We start from the raw sequence: 18,249 nt of genomic DNA on the forward strand, positions 1-18,249 counted from the left end.
CTTCCTTTTACACCTGAAAAAAAAAAATTTAAGCCATTCCATGAGACTGGCATCAGAATCCACTAAAGCCCTCTGAAAGTACAGACAGCCAGGCTCCACTTTCAAGAAGTTCTGACTGTGTAGGTATGGAGTCTAACCTGGGAGTTTGCACATCTAAGTCATTCAGAGGTAATTGTGGATGCTGCTAACCCTAGGAGACTCTGAGAACCACACACCCTGTTGACCTAAATGTAAACAGAATGCCATCCCTAGCCTAACAGATCATAAGCCAAACAATTTCCCAGTGCTTTCAGCCCATATTTGACTTCAGAGCTGGTCTGGGAATCCAGACCTGATCAGGGGGATCCTTCCTTCCCATGTTACCCTGTCATTGGTGTTTGGCAGAGAATCAAGGCCAGGCAGAGAAGTGGGAAAAGTTTCTGGTAGATAAGGGATGAATGACTTCAGAAACAGAGAAGCTAGAGATGGAGTCCCAGGACAGAGTACCGCGTAGGATTGATCAGGGAGAATATATTTGGCTTCCTTTGATTCATGCTAAGCTGGAAAAAGGGGGAAGGAAATTAATGAAGCTATCCATTTTTTATCAAGTCCTAGCCACTTGGGGCCATATTCCAGCTTGAATTAAACAAGTCATCTTTATTAAGGGCCTCTACTCTGAGCAAAGTATTAGGTTAGGCACGTGTGTATTTGAAACAAATATAGCACAAATGTCATTAAGAAGCAGCTCAGATCATTTGGGATTGGGGTACACAGCTCTAAAATATTTCACCGTACTTCACAAGAGAATGAGAAAGTGTCCAGTGTTTTCTTCCTTCCCCCGGTCAAGGAGATGCCTGTACCATCAGAGAATAGATCTTTGCATCCAGGAGGCTGGGATCTGAGAATCAATGTTCAAAGCCAGCCCAAATAGGAAAGTTCATGAGACTCTTAACGTTCAACTAACCAGCAATAAACCAGCAACAGAGCTGTGGCTCAGATGGTAGAACACTAACACTGAGTGAAAAAAAAGCTGAGGGACAGTATCCAGGCCCAAGTTCAAGCCCCAGTACCAGAAAAAAAAATGGCTAAGCCCCATGCTTCCCTGTTGCAGGTGGACGATCTGAAAGCCAAGCTGGCCACCCAGGAAGTAGAGCTAAAGCAGAAGAACGAAGCAGCAGACAAGCTGATTCAGGTGGTGGGTGTGGAGACTGAGAAGGTGAGCAGAGAGAAAGCTGTGGCCGATGAGGAGGAACAGAAGGTGGCCCTCATCATGCTCGAGGTACAGCAGAAGCAGAAGGACTGTGAGGAAGACCTTGCCAAAGCAGAGCCGGCCCTCATGGCAGCCCAGGCAGCTCTCAACACACTTAACAAGGTAGGAGAAAATCAGCTGTACCTGTTTGCCTCTCTGGGGGATGGTGGGGGAAACATACTCTGGTGTTCCTGGAAGATAACAAGAGCAAAACAGGTGGGATCGTTTTCACTGGTTCATTTGCTAAGTAAACATTCATTAAACTGACTGGTGTGTCTCATGGATGAAGATGCTGATCTGAGTACTTAGATGTTAAATTTAGATAAACTGGTCCAGGCTCCCACCTTCACAGATGTGAAAATCAAGGCCCAGAGAGGAGAATGACATGCACAGATTCATAGGCGCAAGCATGAGATCTTGGAATTGAACCTTCCAAATCTGTAGAATCCAACCTCCAGACATGGTCCTGCTGTGAGAACCCTGGGCCATTTTGCCCACTGGGTATTTCAGGACACCCAAGCTTATCTTCAATGTGTAACATATAAGGTTAAAGCGCTGAGATCTGAGGGATGGGGTTCAAATCCAGCCTAGCCAGGCTGTGAAACGCTCCAACTCCATGAACATCTCTGAGACTCTTATCCCCAATTAACCACCCAAAAAATAAAAGCAGAAGAGGAGCTGTGGCACAACTGCTGGAGCACCAGCTCTGAGGCAAAAAAAAAAATTAGGGACAACATCCAGGCCCTAAGTCCAAGCACCAATCCTGGCACCATAAAAACTGAGAGGGGGGGGAGGGAGGGAGGGAGGGAGGGAGAGAGAGAGAGAGAGAGAGAGAGAGAGAGAGAGAGAGAGAGAGAGAGAGAGAGAGAGAGAGAGAGAGAGGAGGGAGGGAGGGAGGGAGGGAGGGAGGGAGGGAGGGAGGGAGGGAGGGAGGGAGAGAGAGAGAGAGAGAGAATAAGAGATTAGCTCTAGCCGGGCATGGTGGTTCACACTTGTGATCCTAGCTACTCAAGAGGCTGAGACCTTAAAAATGAGGTTCATAGCCAGCCATGGCACTAAAGCCCATGAGACTCTTACCTCCAATTAATCACTAGAAAACCAAAAATGACCCTGAGGCTCAAGGGGTAGGGCAGTGGCCTTGAGCTGAAGAGCTCAAGGACAGTGCCCAGGCCCAGAGTTCAAGTCCCACGACCAATAAAAAATAAAGAGATTAGCTCAAACATATGAAAAAATCATCTATAAAACCAGAATTTAGCAAGTATTCGATGAAGTGGTAGCAATGGGGAGTTGAAGTACAGCCAGGCCAGGCTTCTTCCTGAGCTCACAGCAGCAGCCAGGACAACCTGCAGGCCTCAGATTAGACTGTGTTCCTCCCTGCATCATTTAAGATTCCTTCTCCATAAGTTCCTTCCATATAAGTCAGGCCTCCTGCTTTCAAGAGGGGCCCGGCCCCCATCGTTCTTCCTGGATGGGCTCTGTGCATCACCCCCCTTGTCCAGTATTATCTGCCTATTTCAGAAGTCTGAGCAATCTTTTTTCCTTCTTCTAGCCTGACAGAATTATACTTGCATGTATTTATGGGTTACTAAGTGATGTTATGATGTTTCAATTCAATGTGGGATGATTGAATCAAGCTAATTAACATATCTGTTGCCTCAAATATTTAATATTTTTGTGATGAGATGATTTGAAATGTATTCCTGGAATTATATCAATATATCCAGTACTCAACTGTTGGCTATATATTCATCACCCTGTGCAACAACAGATCTCAAAATAATTTATATGTGTCTCTCCCATCTAACTGCAGCTTTGAGTAGAATTGCTCCATAACTCCTAATACCCCCCATCCCAGGACTCCAGTAACCTCCTTTCTCCTCTACTTCTGTGAGTTCAGTTGTTCTACAAATGAGACAGAAATTCATTGCAGTTTTTGTCTTTCTGTGTTCAGTTTATCTATGCTGTCACAAATCATAGAATGGCCTTTTTTTCTTTTTCTTCTTTTTTTCTTTTCATTAGTTCTGGGACTTGAACTTTGGGCTCTGTCCCTGGGTTTCTTTTGGTCAAAGCTAGTATCTACCACTTAAGCCACAGCTCCACTTACAGCTTTTTCTGAGTGTTTGTTAGAGATAAGTCTCACAGACTTTCCTGCTTTGAACTTCAATCCTCAAAGCTCAGCTTCCTGAGTAGTTAGGATTACCAGGTAAGATACCAGCACCCCGCTATGTCTTTCTTAAGACTGAATCATACATTCAGCTATTGAAAGACCCTTAGGTTGATTCCATACATTAGCTATTGAGAATAAGCTACAATGAAAATGGAGTATTTCTTGGACATACAGATTTTAAACCGACAGTGGGAATGCTGGCCATGTGGTCATGTGGTCATTTTCTTTGGCTTTCCACATCATTTTCCATCATTTCTGTAGGAAGGCTAATAGTGAGCAAGAGTTCTCTTTCCTCCACATGCTTGACAAAGAGCTCATCATTCAGTCTCAATCATTCTAACAGATAGGAGTGATATCTCACTGTGGCTTTAATTTTTCTTTTCAGTCACAAAAGATTAGTGATGTTGAGCATTTTTTTCCATTTAGCTATTGGCCATCTATGTTTTCATTTGAAAAAAGATTATTCTAGTTCATTGTCCATTCCTTAAATCGATTGTTGGTTTTCTTTTGAAGTTGCTTAAGTTACACACACACACACACACACACACACACACACACACACACACACACACACACACGACATTAATTGTTGATCAAGTATATGGATTGGAGATATTTTCTCCTGATTTGGTGGTTTTCTCTTTATTCTGTTGTTTCCTAATACCTCCCCTGCCCTTCATACACAGAGAGAGAAGCTGTCATATTTTCATTTGCCTGGTTTTGCTTTTGTTCCTTGTGTGTTTGAAATCATATCTTTAAAACAAAACAAAAAAGGTGTTGTCCAGGCCAGTGCAGTATAGTAGTCCCCTGTTTCCTATTTCTTTCTAGTAGTCTCGTAGTTTCAGGTTCCCTGCTTAACTTTTAAACTCATTTTGAGTTGATTTTTGCATGTGGTATAAGAGAGGGGCTCAATTTCATTCTTTCTTTTTTGCATGTGGGTAGTTTTTTTCATACCATCTGTGAGAGGGATTATCCCTTCCCCTTTGCTTATACTTGGTACAATGTAGAAAATCAATTAAATAGAGGTTTCTTGCCCTTGTCCTCCTCGCCTTCCTCCTCCTTCTTTTTCTTCTTCTCCTATATCCTTCATATCTGATCCGCCTCAACCTCCTCTTTCTCCTTGGGAGTAAATTGAATCAAAGTACACTTCTTCCCCCCTCCCCTCTCCAACCCCTTTCTTCCCCTCATCCTCCCCCTTCTTTTCCATACAGTAGAAAGCACCAGAATGAACCAACTATAACCAGCAGGTTTGGGTTCCTGACCAGAGAACTCATGTGTGTGGTCCTCAGACACTTTTGCACTGACACCACTTTGATATTTAAGGGCCATTTCCCCTGTTTGTTCATCATGTTCAAAGTTAACAATAAATCTTCCACAAATGCATAAAGAATACCTGTAAATCAGAGTTCAGTAGTAAGTCTCTGCACATTCTGTCTCCGGTTTGGCAGCTTTATTTTTGCTTTTATAGCTCAACTAAAATAAATCCAGTGTAACATTTTCTGCCTTAGCTTTTTTTAAAAAATGGTGTATCTTTCAATGTCATGGCCTTAAACCACCACAAAAGTTACTTGTAATTTTTTGTTCCTCATGTATTTACTGTGAATTTATGTTGTATTAAATACATAGTGTACCAGGGTATTTTTATTGTTAAAATAATTTTAATTTAAATAATATATATGGTCAAATATAAAGTCACTTTCATTTCTACTGCATATCTTCCCCAGAAGTAGCTCCTGTAAGGATATGGGAATAACTGTCTCCACAATTTCCTATTTATTTACATTTGTATAAATGCACATATTAAATATAGAATAATTTAAATACAACTAGATAGCTCTAACTTACTTTCCACTTTTTATTGTATTTATTGATAGCAAACAGCATGATGTTTTGATGTACCTAGTAAAACAATTATGACATCAAGAAAAAGTATGAGTCACCTATTTGTGTGTGGAGTGGGGTATTTGCATAGGGCAAGGAGAGAAGTGAAGAACATCTAAACTCTACAAGAATCTACTTTCTTTGCAAATTCCCCATGTACAGAAATAAGGCAAATGAATGGGGAAAAGGGAATACTTAGGTACCACTAGTGGGAAGGAAATAGATATAACAGTACGGAGGTTCCTTAAAAATATCCCAAGAGAAGTATCTGTCATCTAGCCAACCCTGAAATCTACACTCTTCCATACAGATATCTGCATTTGCATGTTCACTGTCTCATTATTTACAATAGCTACAGTATGGAAACAGCAGATGAATGGATTGAAAAAGTCATATATTTACAGACATACATATGCATCTATACATACAGACATGCAGAACTGGGAGCACTATTCAGCTATTTTTGACAATAGGGCTCTAAATCTCTGGCTAATTTCACTTTGTAAAAAGAAATAGGAAGAAAAAGGTTAATGTGGAAAATGCTCCAGCTTTAGGGTGTGGATGGGTATCTCTGAGAGAGGGGAGTTATTCAGTCTTACATATAGCTCTACCAAACACTTTCCTACTTATTTACCCCAGAGAAACACTTGCAATTACCAAATCCAGATGTATGTTCAAAAAGAATATTTGCTCAACAACAGATGAAATCTGGAAAGCCCAGTGCAATAGCACCATGAATATATCACCATGAATTAAGAAAATGTGATTTCGATGCATGAACTGACATTATAAAATCTTGTTTTCCAGAGGAAAAAGAACATTCCATGTATGATAAGATCACGGGACATCTTTTTCTATTTCTTAACCCCTGTCTCATCTACAGGGGTGGAGAATGTGCTCCAGATTACACTGGTAGAATCTAAATGAAACCACAAATCCTGTAATCCTAGAAAATTGGGAGCAGAAGATGGGGAAATCACAGATTGAAGGTAGCTAGGATATAAGAACTTTAGGAGGCTCCATCTCAAGCAGAGGTTGAGTGCAGTGGTACAGGCTTGTTGTACCTGTTATTTCAGCTACAGGGAAACACAATTGGTGGGCTCAGTGATACATGCCTGCCCTTTCTGGTTATGTGGGGGAAGCAAAAACAGGAGGATCACAGTCCAGGCCATCCCTGGTATAAAATGAGACCCTACCTGGGAAATAACCTGGAGATGTGGCTCAAGTGAAACAACACCTGCCCAGTACCTCTGAGGTTCTGAGTTCAGTCTCTTACACCACCAAAATAAAAGAGAAAGAGAAAGAGAGGGGGTTGGATATATTGTCAACAGAAGGCAACTAATTCCAATCCAAGAGCAAAATACCTTTGTCTAATGATGGGGCACCAGAGGCATTCTTACTAACACAGATAAAGGCGCTAGAAAAACTCCCTTCACTACTGTTACTAGTAACAGTGGATTCCTGACCAAATTCATTAGTAAACAACAAATATGAATCATGTGTGTGTGTCCTATAATGGTGCATGAATGCATAATTCTTCACAGATGCTATAAAAATATAGTAATACCAATAACAGGGGAGGTTAAGGGCCTATTATTACAAAAATACATTATAAAATGTAATAGCTTTCCTAATATCCACACTAGCCAGTTGGAAAATATGATTTCAAGATAGCAACCAAAACATAAGATACAAATAAGCGCAAAGAAATTTGCTGAAGCTGTGAAGAAAAACTGCACATTTTTATCAAAGATGTGAATAAACAAATATATACAAGATGTGTGTGTGTGTGTGTGTGTGTGTGTGCTGAAGAATTCCACTTTATAAAACTGTCATCATCCCCAATATACTCATAAATTAAATACAATTCTTATTGAAATCTAGTATGGTTTTGGTTTATTTGTCTTTAATGTCTTCAAAACGTCCTATCATCTCACCGATTACTAAATCTTTAATAGCTTAAATATTTGACAATATGAAACCTGTTACATAAATTATGGTGCACCCAAATGAAGGAAAACCACACATAGTTTACTTAGAAGCATGCTTTATAAAAACAATAATTCAAGTATGTTCAGTGAAAAGTCAGATTCAAAACTAGAATAAACAGCTGGGCATGGTAGCTTCTGCCTAAGATCACAGCTACCTGGGAAGTGAATATTGGGAAAGTCACAGTTTAAGGCGAGCCCGAGGAAAAGAAGCTAAAATAAGAGCTTCTCAGTGCAGGTCAACCCTGCCATCAACTCAAACCCTTATCATAAAGATAACTAAAACAAGCTAGGCACAGATGGCTCTCTGCTGAAACCCTCCTACCCTGGAAGTTGAAAGTGGAAGTATCACTGTTTGAAGCCAGCCTGGGCAGAAAAGTTTGAAAGACTATATCTCAAAAATAATTGTCAAAAATCTGGGCTGTAACCGTGCCTCAAATGGAAGAGCACTAGCCTAGCTGGGCCAAATTCAGTCCCTGGTACTGCCAAAATAAAATTAAATATAATGGTGAGCAAGTGGATCTATAACCTTGGCCTTCTCATGGAAGTGCAAAGCTAGCCTTTGTTCTCTGTGCATTTAAGACAACAGAATGAACAGATTGGAGAGGGGAGTCTGTCCCCATTTTACAGATGAAAGTGCCAAGGCCTGGAAAATTAAAATCATGGACCAAGGTGAAACTTCATTGAGATACATCTTTCTGAGGCAAGGGAGATGGGAAACAGAGGACATATCTGTAGCCAGGCAGAAGCGGCTGAGTCACGTACCAGCTTTCTGTCTGAATTATTTCTTGGCCAAAAAAAATGCCACTTTCCTATCTGGGCAGTCGAGTGTCGTGAGAACGAGCTCATGGAACAAAACAGTTTAATTAAAGAAAAAAATCAGTTGAATTTCAGTGCTATTTTCTTCACTCTAAGATGAAAATTAATTTATAATAACCTTATCTTTTATTCATGTCAGGCTGCCTATTTCAGACTATGTTAGTTAGCACGCTTGTATCTTTCTTCTGGATTTGAAATAATTGTGTGTTTCTAATGGGCTGAGACTCACTTAAAGTTCTGAAAGAACAGAGCTAAGCCTGGGGCTCCCCATTCAGGGGAGTCTGAAAGCCACTAGGGAGTAACTTTACCTTCCTTTTGATGACGCATAATATTTAAAATTCAAAGCAACCCTTTCAGATTCATCACTCCATAGTCTAACTCCATTAGTGGTTGGGGACAAAGAACAGCTCATTCATTTTCCTCTAACCATGTCCTTCTCCTTTCCCAGACAAACCTAACTGAGCTGAAGTCATTCGGGTCCCCGCCTGTGGCGGTGAGCAATGTCAGTGCTGCAGTGATGGTGCTTATGGCTCCCCAGGGCAAGGTACCCAAAGACCGGAGCTGGAAGGCAGCCAAGATCACCATGGCCAAAGTGGACGGTTTCCTGGACTCATTAATCAACTTTGACAAGGAGAACATTCACGAGAACTGCCTCAAAGCCATCAGGCCCTATTTACAGGACCCTGAGTTCAATCCTGAGTTTGTGGCCACCAAGTCTTATGCAGCCGCGGGTCTCTGTTCTTGGGTCATAAACATCATAAGGTTCTATGAGGTGTTCTGTGATGTGGAACCCAAGCGCCAAGCACTGAGCAAGGCGACCTCTGACCTCACCACTGCCCAGGAGAAGCTGGCAGCCATCAAAGCCAAGATCACAGTAAGTTGAACCCCCAAGTCCTGCTACCCCAATGCAAACCACACAGCCTCTCACATACACGAGCCTTTCAAGCCATCACCCTGCCCCTCGCATTATGATCTTCCCAGAGAAATAAGAAAGCAAAATGTTTGTGTACTACCTCTTCGTTTTTCAGTAGGGGTAACATTTCCCACTTCTTTTGCCAGTACCTCCTAAGCCAAACAAAACAAATCCCCTGGACCACTGATTTATAGTTCTGGTGTGTAAGGATTTTTCGCTTTATCCTGAGGAAAGTAAGGATGACAGATAGATATGTATAATAGATGGGCAGGATTATCCTCAGAGCCACAGATAAATTGAACATTCTTTCTTTGGCCCCTTTTGAAATGTAAGTTTTAACCATCTTTGCTCAGTACCTATTTTGAAATGTATTAGCTTCAGGTTCTGGACAACTGTCTGCCTACTTCAGTCAGCAAAACTGACACACACATGGGCATGTTTTATGAGATCTGCATGTATTTTATGGAAGCTATTGTATTTTGGGGGGTCATGGGGCTTGAACTCAGCCTGGGCACTGTCCCTGAGCTCTTCAGCTCAAGACTACCACCCTACCTTTGAGCTAAGCCCCACTTTCCTTTTCCTAATGATTAATTGGAGATAAGAGTCTCAGGTCTTTTTGTGCCCGGGCTGGCTTTGAACTTTGATCCTCAGATCTCAGCCTCCTGAGTAGCAAGGATTACAGGCATGAGTCACTGCACTCAGCTGGAAGCTGTTTTTTAAAGCAAGTTGTATACTGGTGCACAGGGAGGGAGTTGATCTTTTGTCTATAAATATAAAATGCAAAGGTCATTATCTGTAATAAACACTATGTAGATATTATTATGCCTCCTCCAGGACTGGGTGAGGGTGGTGAGTAAGGGACGTTAACTTTGATGAACACACTACATAGATATTGTCACACTCCTCCAGGATTGAGTGGGGGCAGCAATGGTGACCTAGGATTCAGGATTTCCCTTGAATTTCACCAATACTAACACAGTCAAAATCCACCCAGCATACCTCAGCTCCAATCCAAGATGTGATACTTACTGAATCTGTCCTTAGAATGCTCAAACTTCATTAATAGTGCCTATATTACAGGATTGTCCTGGAAATTGAAGACCATGTATGTATAGCCCAGAGGCTATCCATGATTAAACATCAGAAACTGCCTCCAGCTGTTACTCCTCCCCTGTCCCCAGTCTCATTGGCTATGTGAACTGTCTATCACAGGCACATTCAACCATGTGCAAGAACCCAGTCATTAGCTGGGCATGGTGGCTCATGCCTGTAATCCTAGCTACTCAGGAGGCTGAGATCTGAGGAGCATAGTTCAAAGCCAGCCCGGGCACTAAAGACCAGACTGTGAGACTCTTATCTCCAATTAACCAGTAGGAAACTGAAAGTGGCTTTGTGGCTCAAGGGGTGGGGTGGTAGCCTTGAGCTGAGGAGCTCAGGGACAACACCCAGACCCAAGGGTAGGGCAGTAGCCTAGAGCCAAAGAATTCAGGGACCAGAGTCCCCACAACCCACAACCCACACCCAACCAGAGCCCCATGATGGACCAAAAAAAAAAAAGAAAAGAAAGAAAGAAAAAAAGAACCCCGTCACTATAGCAAACCAAGCTATATATCATTAATTAACATGCAGGTAGTCCAGGCAAAGATGATTCTTGCCACAGTTTTTTATAATTGTTTTGTAGATTGTGGAAAATAAGAATATAGGCATATGGTATTCATCTTATGAAGTGAGCTTATTGGTTGTTAAAGTCTATGGCTGAAGGCTCTAGTTCAAAGACCCCTGCATCCAACCTCTTGGTTTGACAAAGATACTTTAGGGAAAATAAGGAATCTCCTCTCCGTATTCTTGCCCTATAAATCCTCTGGATTTCTGGGAAAGATTTCACGATGACTTTCATGTTCTTCAATCTCTTCTATAAAATTTGACAAAAACTGAATTTCCGAAGACTCTTTACTGAAGTTATTTTAACGAAAGGGAACATTTGGTGCAAAGGAAATGTTTTCAAAATGTTTATACCTTTTCAGTAGCCAACATTCACTGAAGGGCCCACTCAACCTGTGAAAACAAGAAGGATATCTAAAAAATACTTGGCTACCTTAAGGAAGGCACTACTTTTATGCCAAAATATTTTCTGGGGGAAAAAATATATTCTTGCTTTTAACAACCTCCTCTCCATGCTTTGCTGTGTCAACATCCCAGTAGAAACACTCACTCTACTATTAAAAACAAAGTACACCATTACTAACAAGAAAAATCCCTGGGACAAGAGGAACCTTCCCGTATGCTCTTGAAGCCAACTCTACTCATATGCATGTGCACACAAACATGCATGCACACACATGCATGTATGGACACATGTACACGTGTATTTGCATGCACAAACATGCACACCTGTTCACCTGCCTGCACTCTATTTTTAAGCTAATTCCAAGTAATTTTTTTTTTGCCAGTGCTGGAGCTTGAACTCAGGGCCTGGGCACTGTCCTTGGACACTTTTTGCTCAAGGATAGTGCTCTGCCACTTGAGCCACAGCACCACTTCTGGCTTTTTCTGCATGTGTTTCTAGGGAATCAAGTCCAGGGCTTCATACATGCTAGGTGAGCACTCTCTGACTAGGCCATGCTTCCGGTCCACAAGTAAAAATTTTATATCCAAATACATAAGGAAGCAGACTCTATAGCAAGCCAGATTGATCACTAGCATTTCTATAGATAATCATATAGAACTGGAAATCCAAAACCAATTATTAAAGGTGATGATTATCTTTGGGTAGTAAAAGAATTTCATTGGTTTTGGTTTATTTAGCCTCTATATTATTTATCCTCTAAATATTATCCTCTATATTTCCTCTATCCTCTTTTTTTCCCTCTTTGTTTTCAGTGCTGGACATCAAAGCCAGAGGCCTACCGAAGCTAGCTAAACACTCCATAATGTATCTCCTTTGGGGGAGAAGGGAGAGGGTAATGATTGTGTTATATTTTGTTCATATGTAATGAACAAAGAATTATTGCTACAAATTATACAAAGTAATAGTGAGAAAAATTAATGCATTTTGCATTACAGTCGCACATAGGGTAAAATAGCAAACAGCAGACAGGGGCTTTTAATGAGCTCTTAATTCTTTTATCTGCTTCAGTAGATTATTGAGGCCATATAAGAACCCACTGCCTAGTGGCTTCATTGTCATTATTTAGCTTACATAGAGTATTTGTGAATGGCTTAATTAATTGCCAATATTTAAAACAGCAGGAGCTGTTGTGTCAAAAATCCGACTTCTGGCCACTCTAAAAATAATCAGAAAATAGCTGCTTCTGTGTCATTTACTGACCTTGAAGTCTCTAGGGGCTGTCTCAAAAGTAGTCAGTGCTGGCATTTTGCCTTGAGCCCCTACTAGCCCCAGTGTATTTTTTTCCCAATACTAACCATATTAGATGAGTTTATATCCTCCTCCTGCTTTCTGCTCATTTGAATTTCTAACTTCTGTCCATATGTGAAGCTGAGAGCTCCATTTCTTCACGAATCTTATGCAGACGGCCAACTGCTAGCAAGATGAGCCCACAAGTTATTTGTCTGCACAGTGCAGTTATGGTAACTAGTTTCAGATGATAGCACTTGTATTTATTGCTTCTGTACACTGAAGTAGTTTCTCTGACGCCATCAGCCTTAAAAGGTGATGATGTTTCCTGTCCCCAACTTCATGTCTACCATCTCTCTTCTACCTCCCAACTGTTTTTACTTGTTTTTTGTTGCTGTTCTTTGTTTTGTTTTGTTTTGCCAGTTCTGGGGTTTGAACTCAGGGCCTGGCCACTGTCCCTGAGCTTCTTTTGCTCGAGGCTAGCCTCCTACCACTTGAGCTACAACGCTAATTCTGGCTTTTTCTGTTTATGTAGTACTGAGGAATCGAATCCAGAATTACAGGAATCGAACTTGTCTTAAGAATGCGTGACACTAGCCAAGCACTCTACCACTGAGCCACATTTCTAGCCCCCAGCTTCTTTGATCATGACTTATTTTTATAATTGCAAAGTCCAGAAACGTCTATGTTGTCTTCTCTACTCAAAATTTAAGGGACTCATGTTCCATAGACCAATTGATGACACTGAAGAACCAGTAAATTTCATTTCTATATTTCTGAACATGCCTACATTATTCATAGCAGCTCTAAGTGATACATTATGATAATTACGTTAGCTCTGAGAAATACACTATAATAATTACATTTCTTTATTTGTACAACCTCCTGCTTGTTTTCTTTATACATCTGCTCCTTTTGCATGGCCTCTATTCTTTCTCTCTTTCTTTCTTTCTTTTTTTTTACCTCATTCATGGGGCTTAATTTCTAGGGCATTGTCCCTGAGCTCTTTAGCTCGAAGCTAGCGCTCTACCACTGGAGCCACAGCACCACTTTCATGGCCTCTGTTATTTCTTTTACATTCTCCATTCAATCCAACATTCCATCAAGGCTTTCTCCCTTGTCTTCCTCCTTAGATTCAATGGAGCAAGCACCATTATTGTTGATTTCTTGTGTAAGTTCATTGACTTTTGATGCTTCTTCCTGTCTATATTTATTCTTTTTATTTTTCTATCATGAATCCTCAGATAACTTTCTTAGTAAAATGAGGTGAGAAAGTGGTAGGTTGTATATCATTATAGCCGAGAAACATCTTCATTTTATTCTGAAATGGAAAAAGTGTCCTGGGATTACAAGTGTACTCCATGCCTGACTACTGAATTCTGATTTGATTACTTTTCCTTTGAAACACTAGATGTGTTGAACACTTGTCTGTGAGAAATTTGTATCCCTCTCTTTCCTTTATGAATGTACTCTTTTGCTTTTTGGAAGTCTTTCAACCTTTCCTTTACCTTTAGTATCTGGAGCTTTACTTTGGTGTGCTTAGCTGTCGTTCTTTTCTTATCCCTCATGGCCTACACAGATTTAGTTTCTTGAACACTGTAAAATCATTTTAAATAATTTCTGTGTCAATATCCCTTTCATTTTTTTATCCCTTTCATTTTCTGCTTAATCTCATCGCCTAAAATGCATCTTGGTTGGAAGTCGCTCCTCCTAACAGTCCATACCTTGTTTTGGTCACTTTTTTTTCTGATATTTCTAGGAAATTTCCTCAAATTCATCTTTTGACCAAATTTATGATTGTTCCCCATAAATAATAAAGTACTAGTAATCCCCGCAGCACTTGCTCTGATCTCTCTTCTTCTTAGTTCTTTATTTTATGGATGACATTAAAATATGTGGCCTCTCTTGTAAGCCTCTCTCAGCATCTTGCATGTCTCTGGGAGATGACCTGTAAGCTTTTTCCATGCTATTTTTGGTTGACATCTTTTTCCCCAAGTCATTGGTTTTTGTTTACTTTTTTCCCCTGTTTACCTTAATCCTCGTTTCGTTAGTAACTTGTTCTTTCATGTTTAAGAGAGTGAGCAGCAGCTGATTATTGCTCCGCAGGTAAGGGCAAAGCAGAACTGACTGACTGGAAAGATGACTTTCTAGGATTGGAGGTGTTACACTAGGTGAATCGTAAACAGCAGAATGTGATTTCTTTTCTCTACCACTTCTCAAGAGAGAAGGAATAATGCCTGGTGACACTGTGTAGATGGGGATAAGTGAGAGCCAATGGGCTACCAGTCAACTTCCTCCTGTCCCATCCACCCAATGTTTCCAAAATCTCCAGTTTCTGTGAGGCTCTTCAGGCTGACCAATCCCCTCAGGTGATCCCTGGACGCTGCTTCAGCTGTATCCATGCCCCTATCTCTACTAGCAGACTCATGCTGGGTGAGTGACTGTTGTCTATATGGTTCTTCAGAATCTATTGGGATCACTCACTGTCAGTGGTCCTTGGTGTTTTTGCTTGGTTTTAGAAACGCCTGGCTTCATAATTGCTTCACAACCAGTTTAGGAGAAAGTTTAGGTGGAAGAAGAGGTAGCTGAAGGGGTAACATTATTCCTTGAATAGTTCATTATCTACCTTCTAAACTGCTTTGATTTATGAACCTGTCCTCATATTTACTTCTCCTGTGCCTTAGTGATGGCCAACTAAACTTCCATTATTATACACATGTGACACATATTCAGGGTATCTGCTATATGACCATGTGTATTTGAATGTGCACATCCATATTCTGAGAGAAACAAATATGACATGCTGGGCCGGGAATTTGGCCTAGTGGTTAAAGTGCTTGCCTAGCATGCACGAAGACCCGGGTTCGATTCCTTGGTACCACATATATAGAAAAAGCCGGAAGTGGTGCTGAGGCTCAAGTGGTAGAGTTCTAGCCTTGAGAAAGTCCAAGGACAGTGCTCAGGCCCTGAGCTCAAGCCCAGGACTGGCAAAAAAAAAAAAATACGACATGCTTCAGTTATCAAACAGGAAAAAAAAAAATCCACTGGCTGCTGATGACTCATCCTAGCTACTCAGGAGGCTGAGAGCTGGGAATTGTGGTTCGAAGTAAGCCTGGACAGAAAAAGCCAGGAGACTCTTTATCCCCAATAAACTACTCAGAAAAGAAAAATAAAAACCTGGAATGTGGCACTGTGGCTCAAATGGTAAAAAGCTTGCCGTGAACAAAAGAAGCTCAGCGACAGCACCCAGGCCCTGAGTTCAAGCCCCGGGACTGGCAAAAAAAAACAAACAAAAAACAACACTATATATTTTTCTAAAAAATATTCTTTACATCATACTAATAAGAGGAAAATAGATGATAGCCACTTTCTTCTACCTGGAGACTTACAGCCAGGGAAGGACTTGAGTTTCTGATAGCCCTGTTCCAGTCCAGCCACAGCAGATACATTCAGGAGTTCTCCAGTGCTCCAAAGCTCTTGAGAGTTCCCTCCAAACTTTGTGCTTGCACCATTTTACCAGACCACAAGAACCTATTTTCCCCAGCACCTGGAGGAGGGAGGATTAATATCCCCTCCCCACCTCTGTGCCCATTTATCTGAAGCTCAGCTCTCCCTCCTTGGATCCGACAGCTTTGGAGCCATTCTACCCAACACTTCTCCTGCAGGACAAAGCTCATGTCTCCCCTGGGACTCTGCCTGAGATCACCTCTCCCAGATTTGGCTCCCATATCTCCCTGATCAGCTCGATGAGTCTATAAGCTCCTCCTGACTTCAAAATCACCTTCATGTGAACTCTTCATTCCCAGAAGTGCTATAGATGGTGGCTTGGGCTGGAATGATTGATTCTGTACTCCTTCTTCTAAACAGCACCTTAATGGGAACCTGGCAAAGTTGACTGCCAAGTTTGAGAAAGCAACAGCAGAGAAACTCAAATGCCAGCAAGAAGCTGAAGTGACCGAAGGCACTATCTCCCTTGCAAACCGTCTGGTGAGTGCTTGCCTCGCCACCCGAGCTCTGATTATGTTAACAGTGCCTGTCAGAAGCCCCAGAAGTGCAACATAGATGAGCAAAGCACAGCACTGCTTTGACTCAGAGCTGGAGGAAGGATATTAAAAATGTGCAGAAAGGTAGGGATTGTGATCCAAACAAAGCATGAGTGCTCACTCAGTCTCTTATATAAATGTTGGATGTTTGAGAAGAGTGGTTCAATTAGACAGCCTACCCAAGACCTAACACAGTGTATGCATATATGTGTATGGACCAGAGGAGGCCTTCAGAAACAAAGATAGCATTTTAGAAGCAAACTCTAGAACTCTCATCTATGTTATATTTTGATAGTGAAGAAGTGACCAGGGCTGGGAGTTCGGTCTAGTAGTGGAGTAATTGCCTAGTATGCTCAAAGACCCGGGTTCAATTCCTTGGTACCACATATAGAGAAAAGGCTGGAGGTGGTGCTGTGGCTCAAATGGTTGATAGAGCTCTAGACTTGCGAAAGTCCAAGGATAGTGCTCAGGCCCTGACTTCAGTCCCCAGGGCTGGCAAAAAAAAAAAAAGAAAGAAAAAAAAAGAATTGACCAGGAAATTTATTCATCTTATTATTCTTATTCATCTTATTATTCTTATCCAAATTATTATTTCTAAACTTGACTTCACACACACACACACATACACACACACACACACACAAACAAGTCTGATGAAACAGAGCAATGCCCTTATGTGCCATGTGTCCCTTGCTGCATAATAAATTCCCCTCAATACTTGGTGATTTAACTATTGTCCCACCTTTTACAAGTCTGTGGGTCAGGAATGTGGGCGGAGTTAAGCAGCTCAGGGCTTCTGCCCCATTACTGGGGCCACTCAGGGTTATTGAGCCAGCCACTGAGCTAAGCTGGACAGTCTAGGATGGCTTTTTTGACCTTGGCAGGGATGGTTGGTAGGGTAGGCTCAGCAGGACCTTGATCTGTCTCTATGGTGTCTCAGAGCCTCTCCATGTCATCTCTCCAGCGGATAGTCAAGACTCCACAAGCAAGTTAAGTGTTCCAAAAGATAAGAAGTATAAAAGTCTAATTCCTTAAAGCCTGGGTCAAAATCCAGCACAGTATCACTTCTGTCATACTTGAAGTAGTCACACTTCCGAGGGGAGACAGAAAGATGGATATAAACCTTTATTATTAGTTCTTAGAGATAGGGTCTCATCCTATAAGTCAGACTCGTTTTGAAATTGAGATCTTCCTGCCTCCATCTCCTGAGGGCTGGGATTATAGGCATATGCAATGGCAACCAGTTTTGATAACCACTCAGTGAGAGGAGTGTCATAAATCCTTTTTCAATCCCCTGTGGTTTATATTTCTCATTGCCTTTATCATCTAAAATTGTGCAAACAAATAAAAAATATCTACTGGTTATTATTTCTCTTTCTGCAGCCTTCCAACACCATCCTCAACGATTTCATGTTTATCTATGCATCAGCCACTAATTATCTATATAATAAAGCCAGATACACAGAGACAGAGACAGAGACAGACAGAGAGACAGAGAGAGATGAGAGAATGAGAGAGACAGAGAGAGGAATAAGTGATAGTTATCACTGATCTGAGCCTGCTGTGGTGGAGAAAGGCCATATCAGAGCTTTGTGGCTGTGAAGTAGTGAGGGCACCTGCTGTGCAGCTTTGAGATTATCTATTTAAGCTTAGCAGTTTGGTTTAGAAGCAGCACCCTTGACAATGCACAAGAGGCCATCTAGACCTCCCTTGCTGGCTGCCTTCTCTCTGTTTGCCATAAATCAGCTGAGCAATCTTTGTTAGACACCTGTCTCTAACAACAGAGATTCTGGTGGAAATATTTAGACCCTCCTGATCTAATCTAAAACTGGGAGAAAAAACAGAGTAAGTTCTA

The 18,249-nt window shown here is 41.4% G+C and overlaps 1 protein-coding gene across 1 annotated transcript in view; it reads left to right on the plus strand.

The window, feature by feature from the left end:
* Positions 1-18,249, plus strand: part of Dnah9 (dynein axonemal heavy chain 9) — a 306,051-nt gene that overhangs the window by 211,908 nt on the left and 75,894 nt on the right. Inside the window, exons 49-51 of the mRNA XM_090349542.1 lie at positions 1,091-1,351; positions 8,532-8,957; positions 16,219-16,338. Coding sequence (XP_090205668.1) covers positions 1,091-1,351; positions 8,532-8,957; positions 16,219-16,338 — 807 coding nt within the window. The remainder of the gene's footprint in view (positions 1-1,090; positions 1,352-8,531; positions 8,958-16,218; positions 16,339-18,249) is intronic.

The sequence above is a fragment of the Megascapheus bottae genome, chromosome 17 (assembly GCF_031878675.1).
Source record: "Megascapheus bottae isolate mThoBot1 chromosome 17, mThoBot2.hap1, whole genome shotgun sequence".
In the NCBI taxonomy this organism is placed as follows: Eukaryota; Metazoa; Chordata; class Mammalia; order Rodentia; family Geomyidae; genus Megascapheus; species Megascapheus bottae.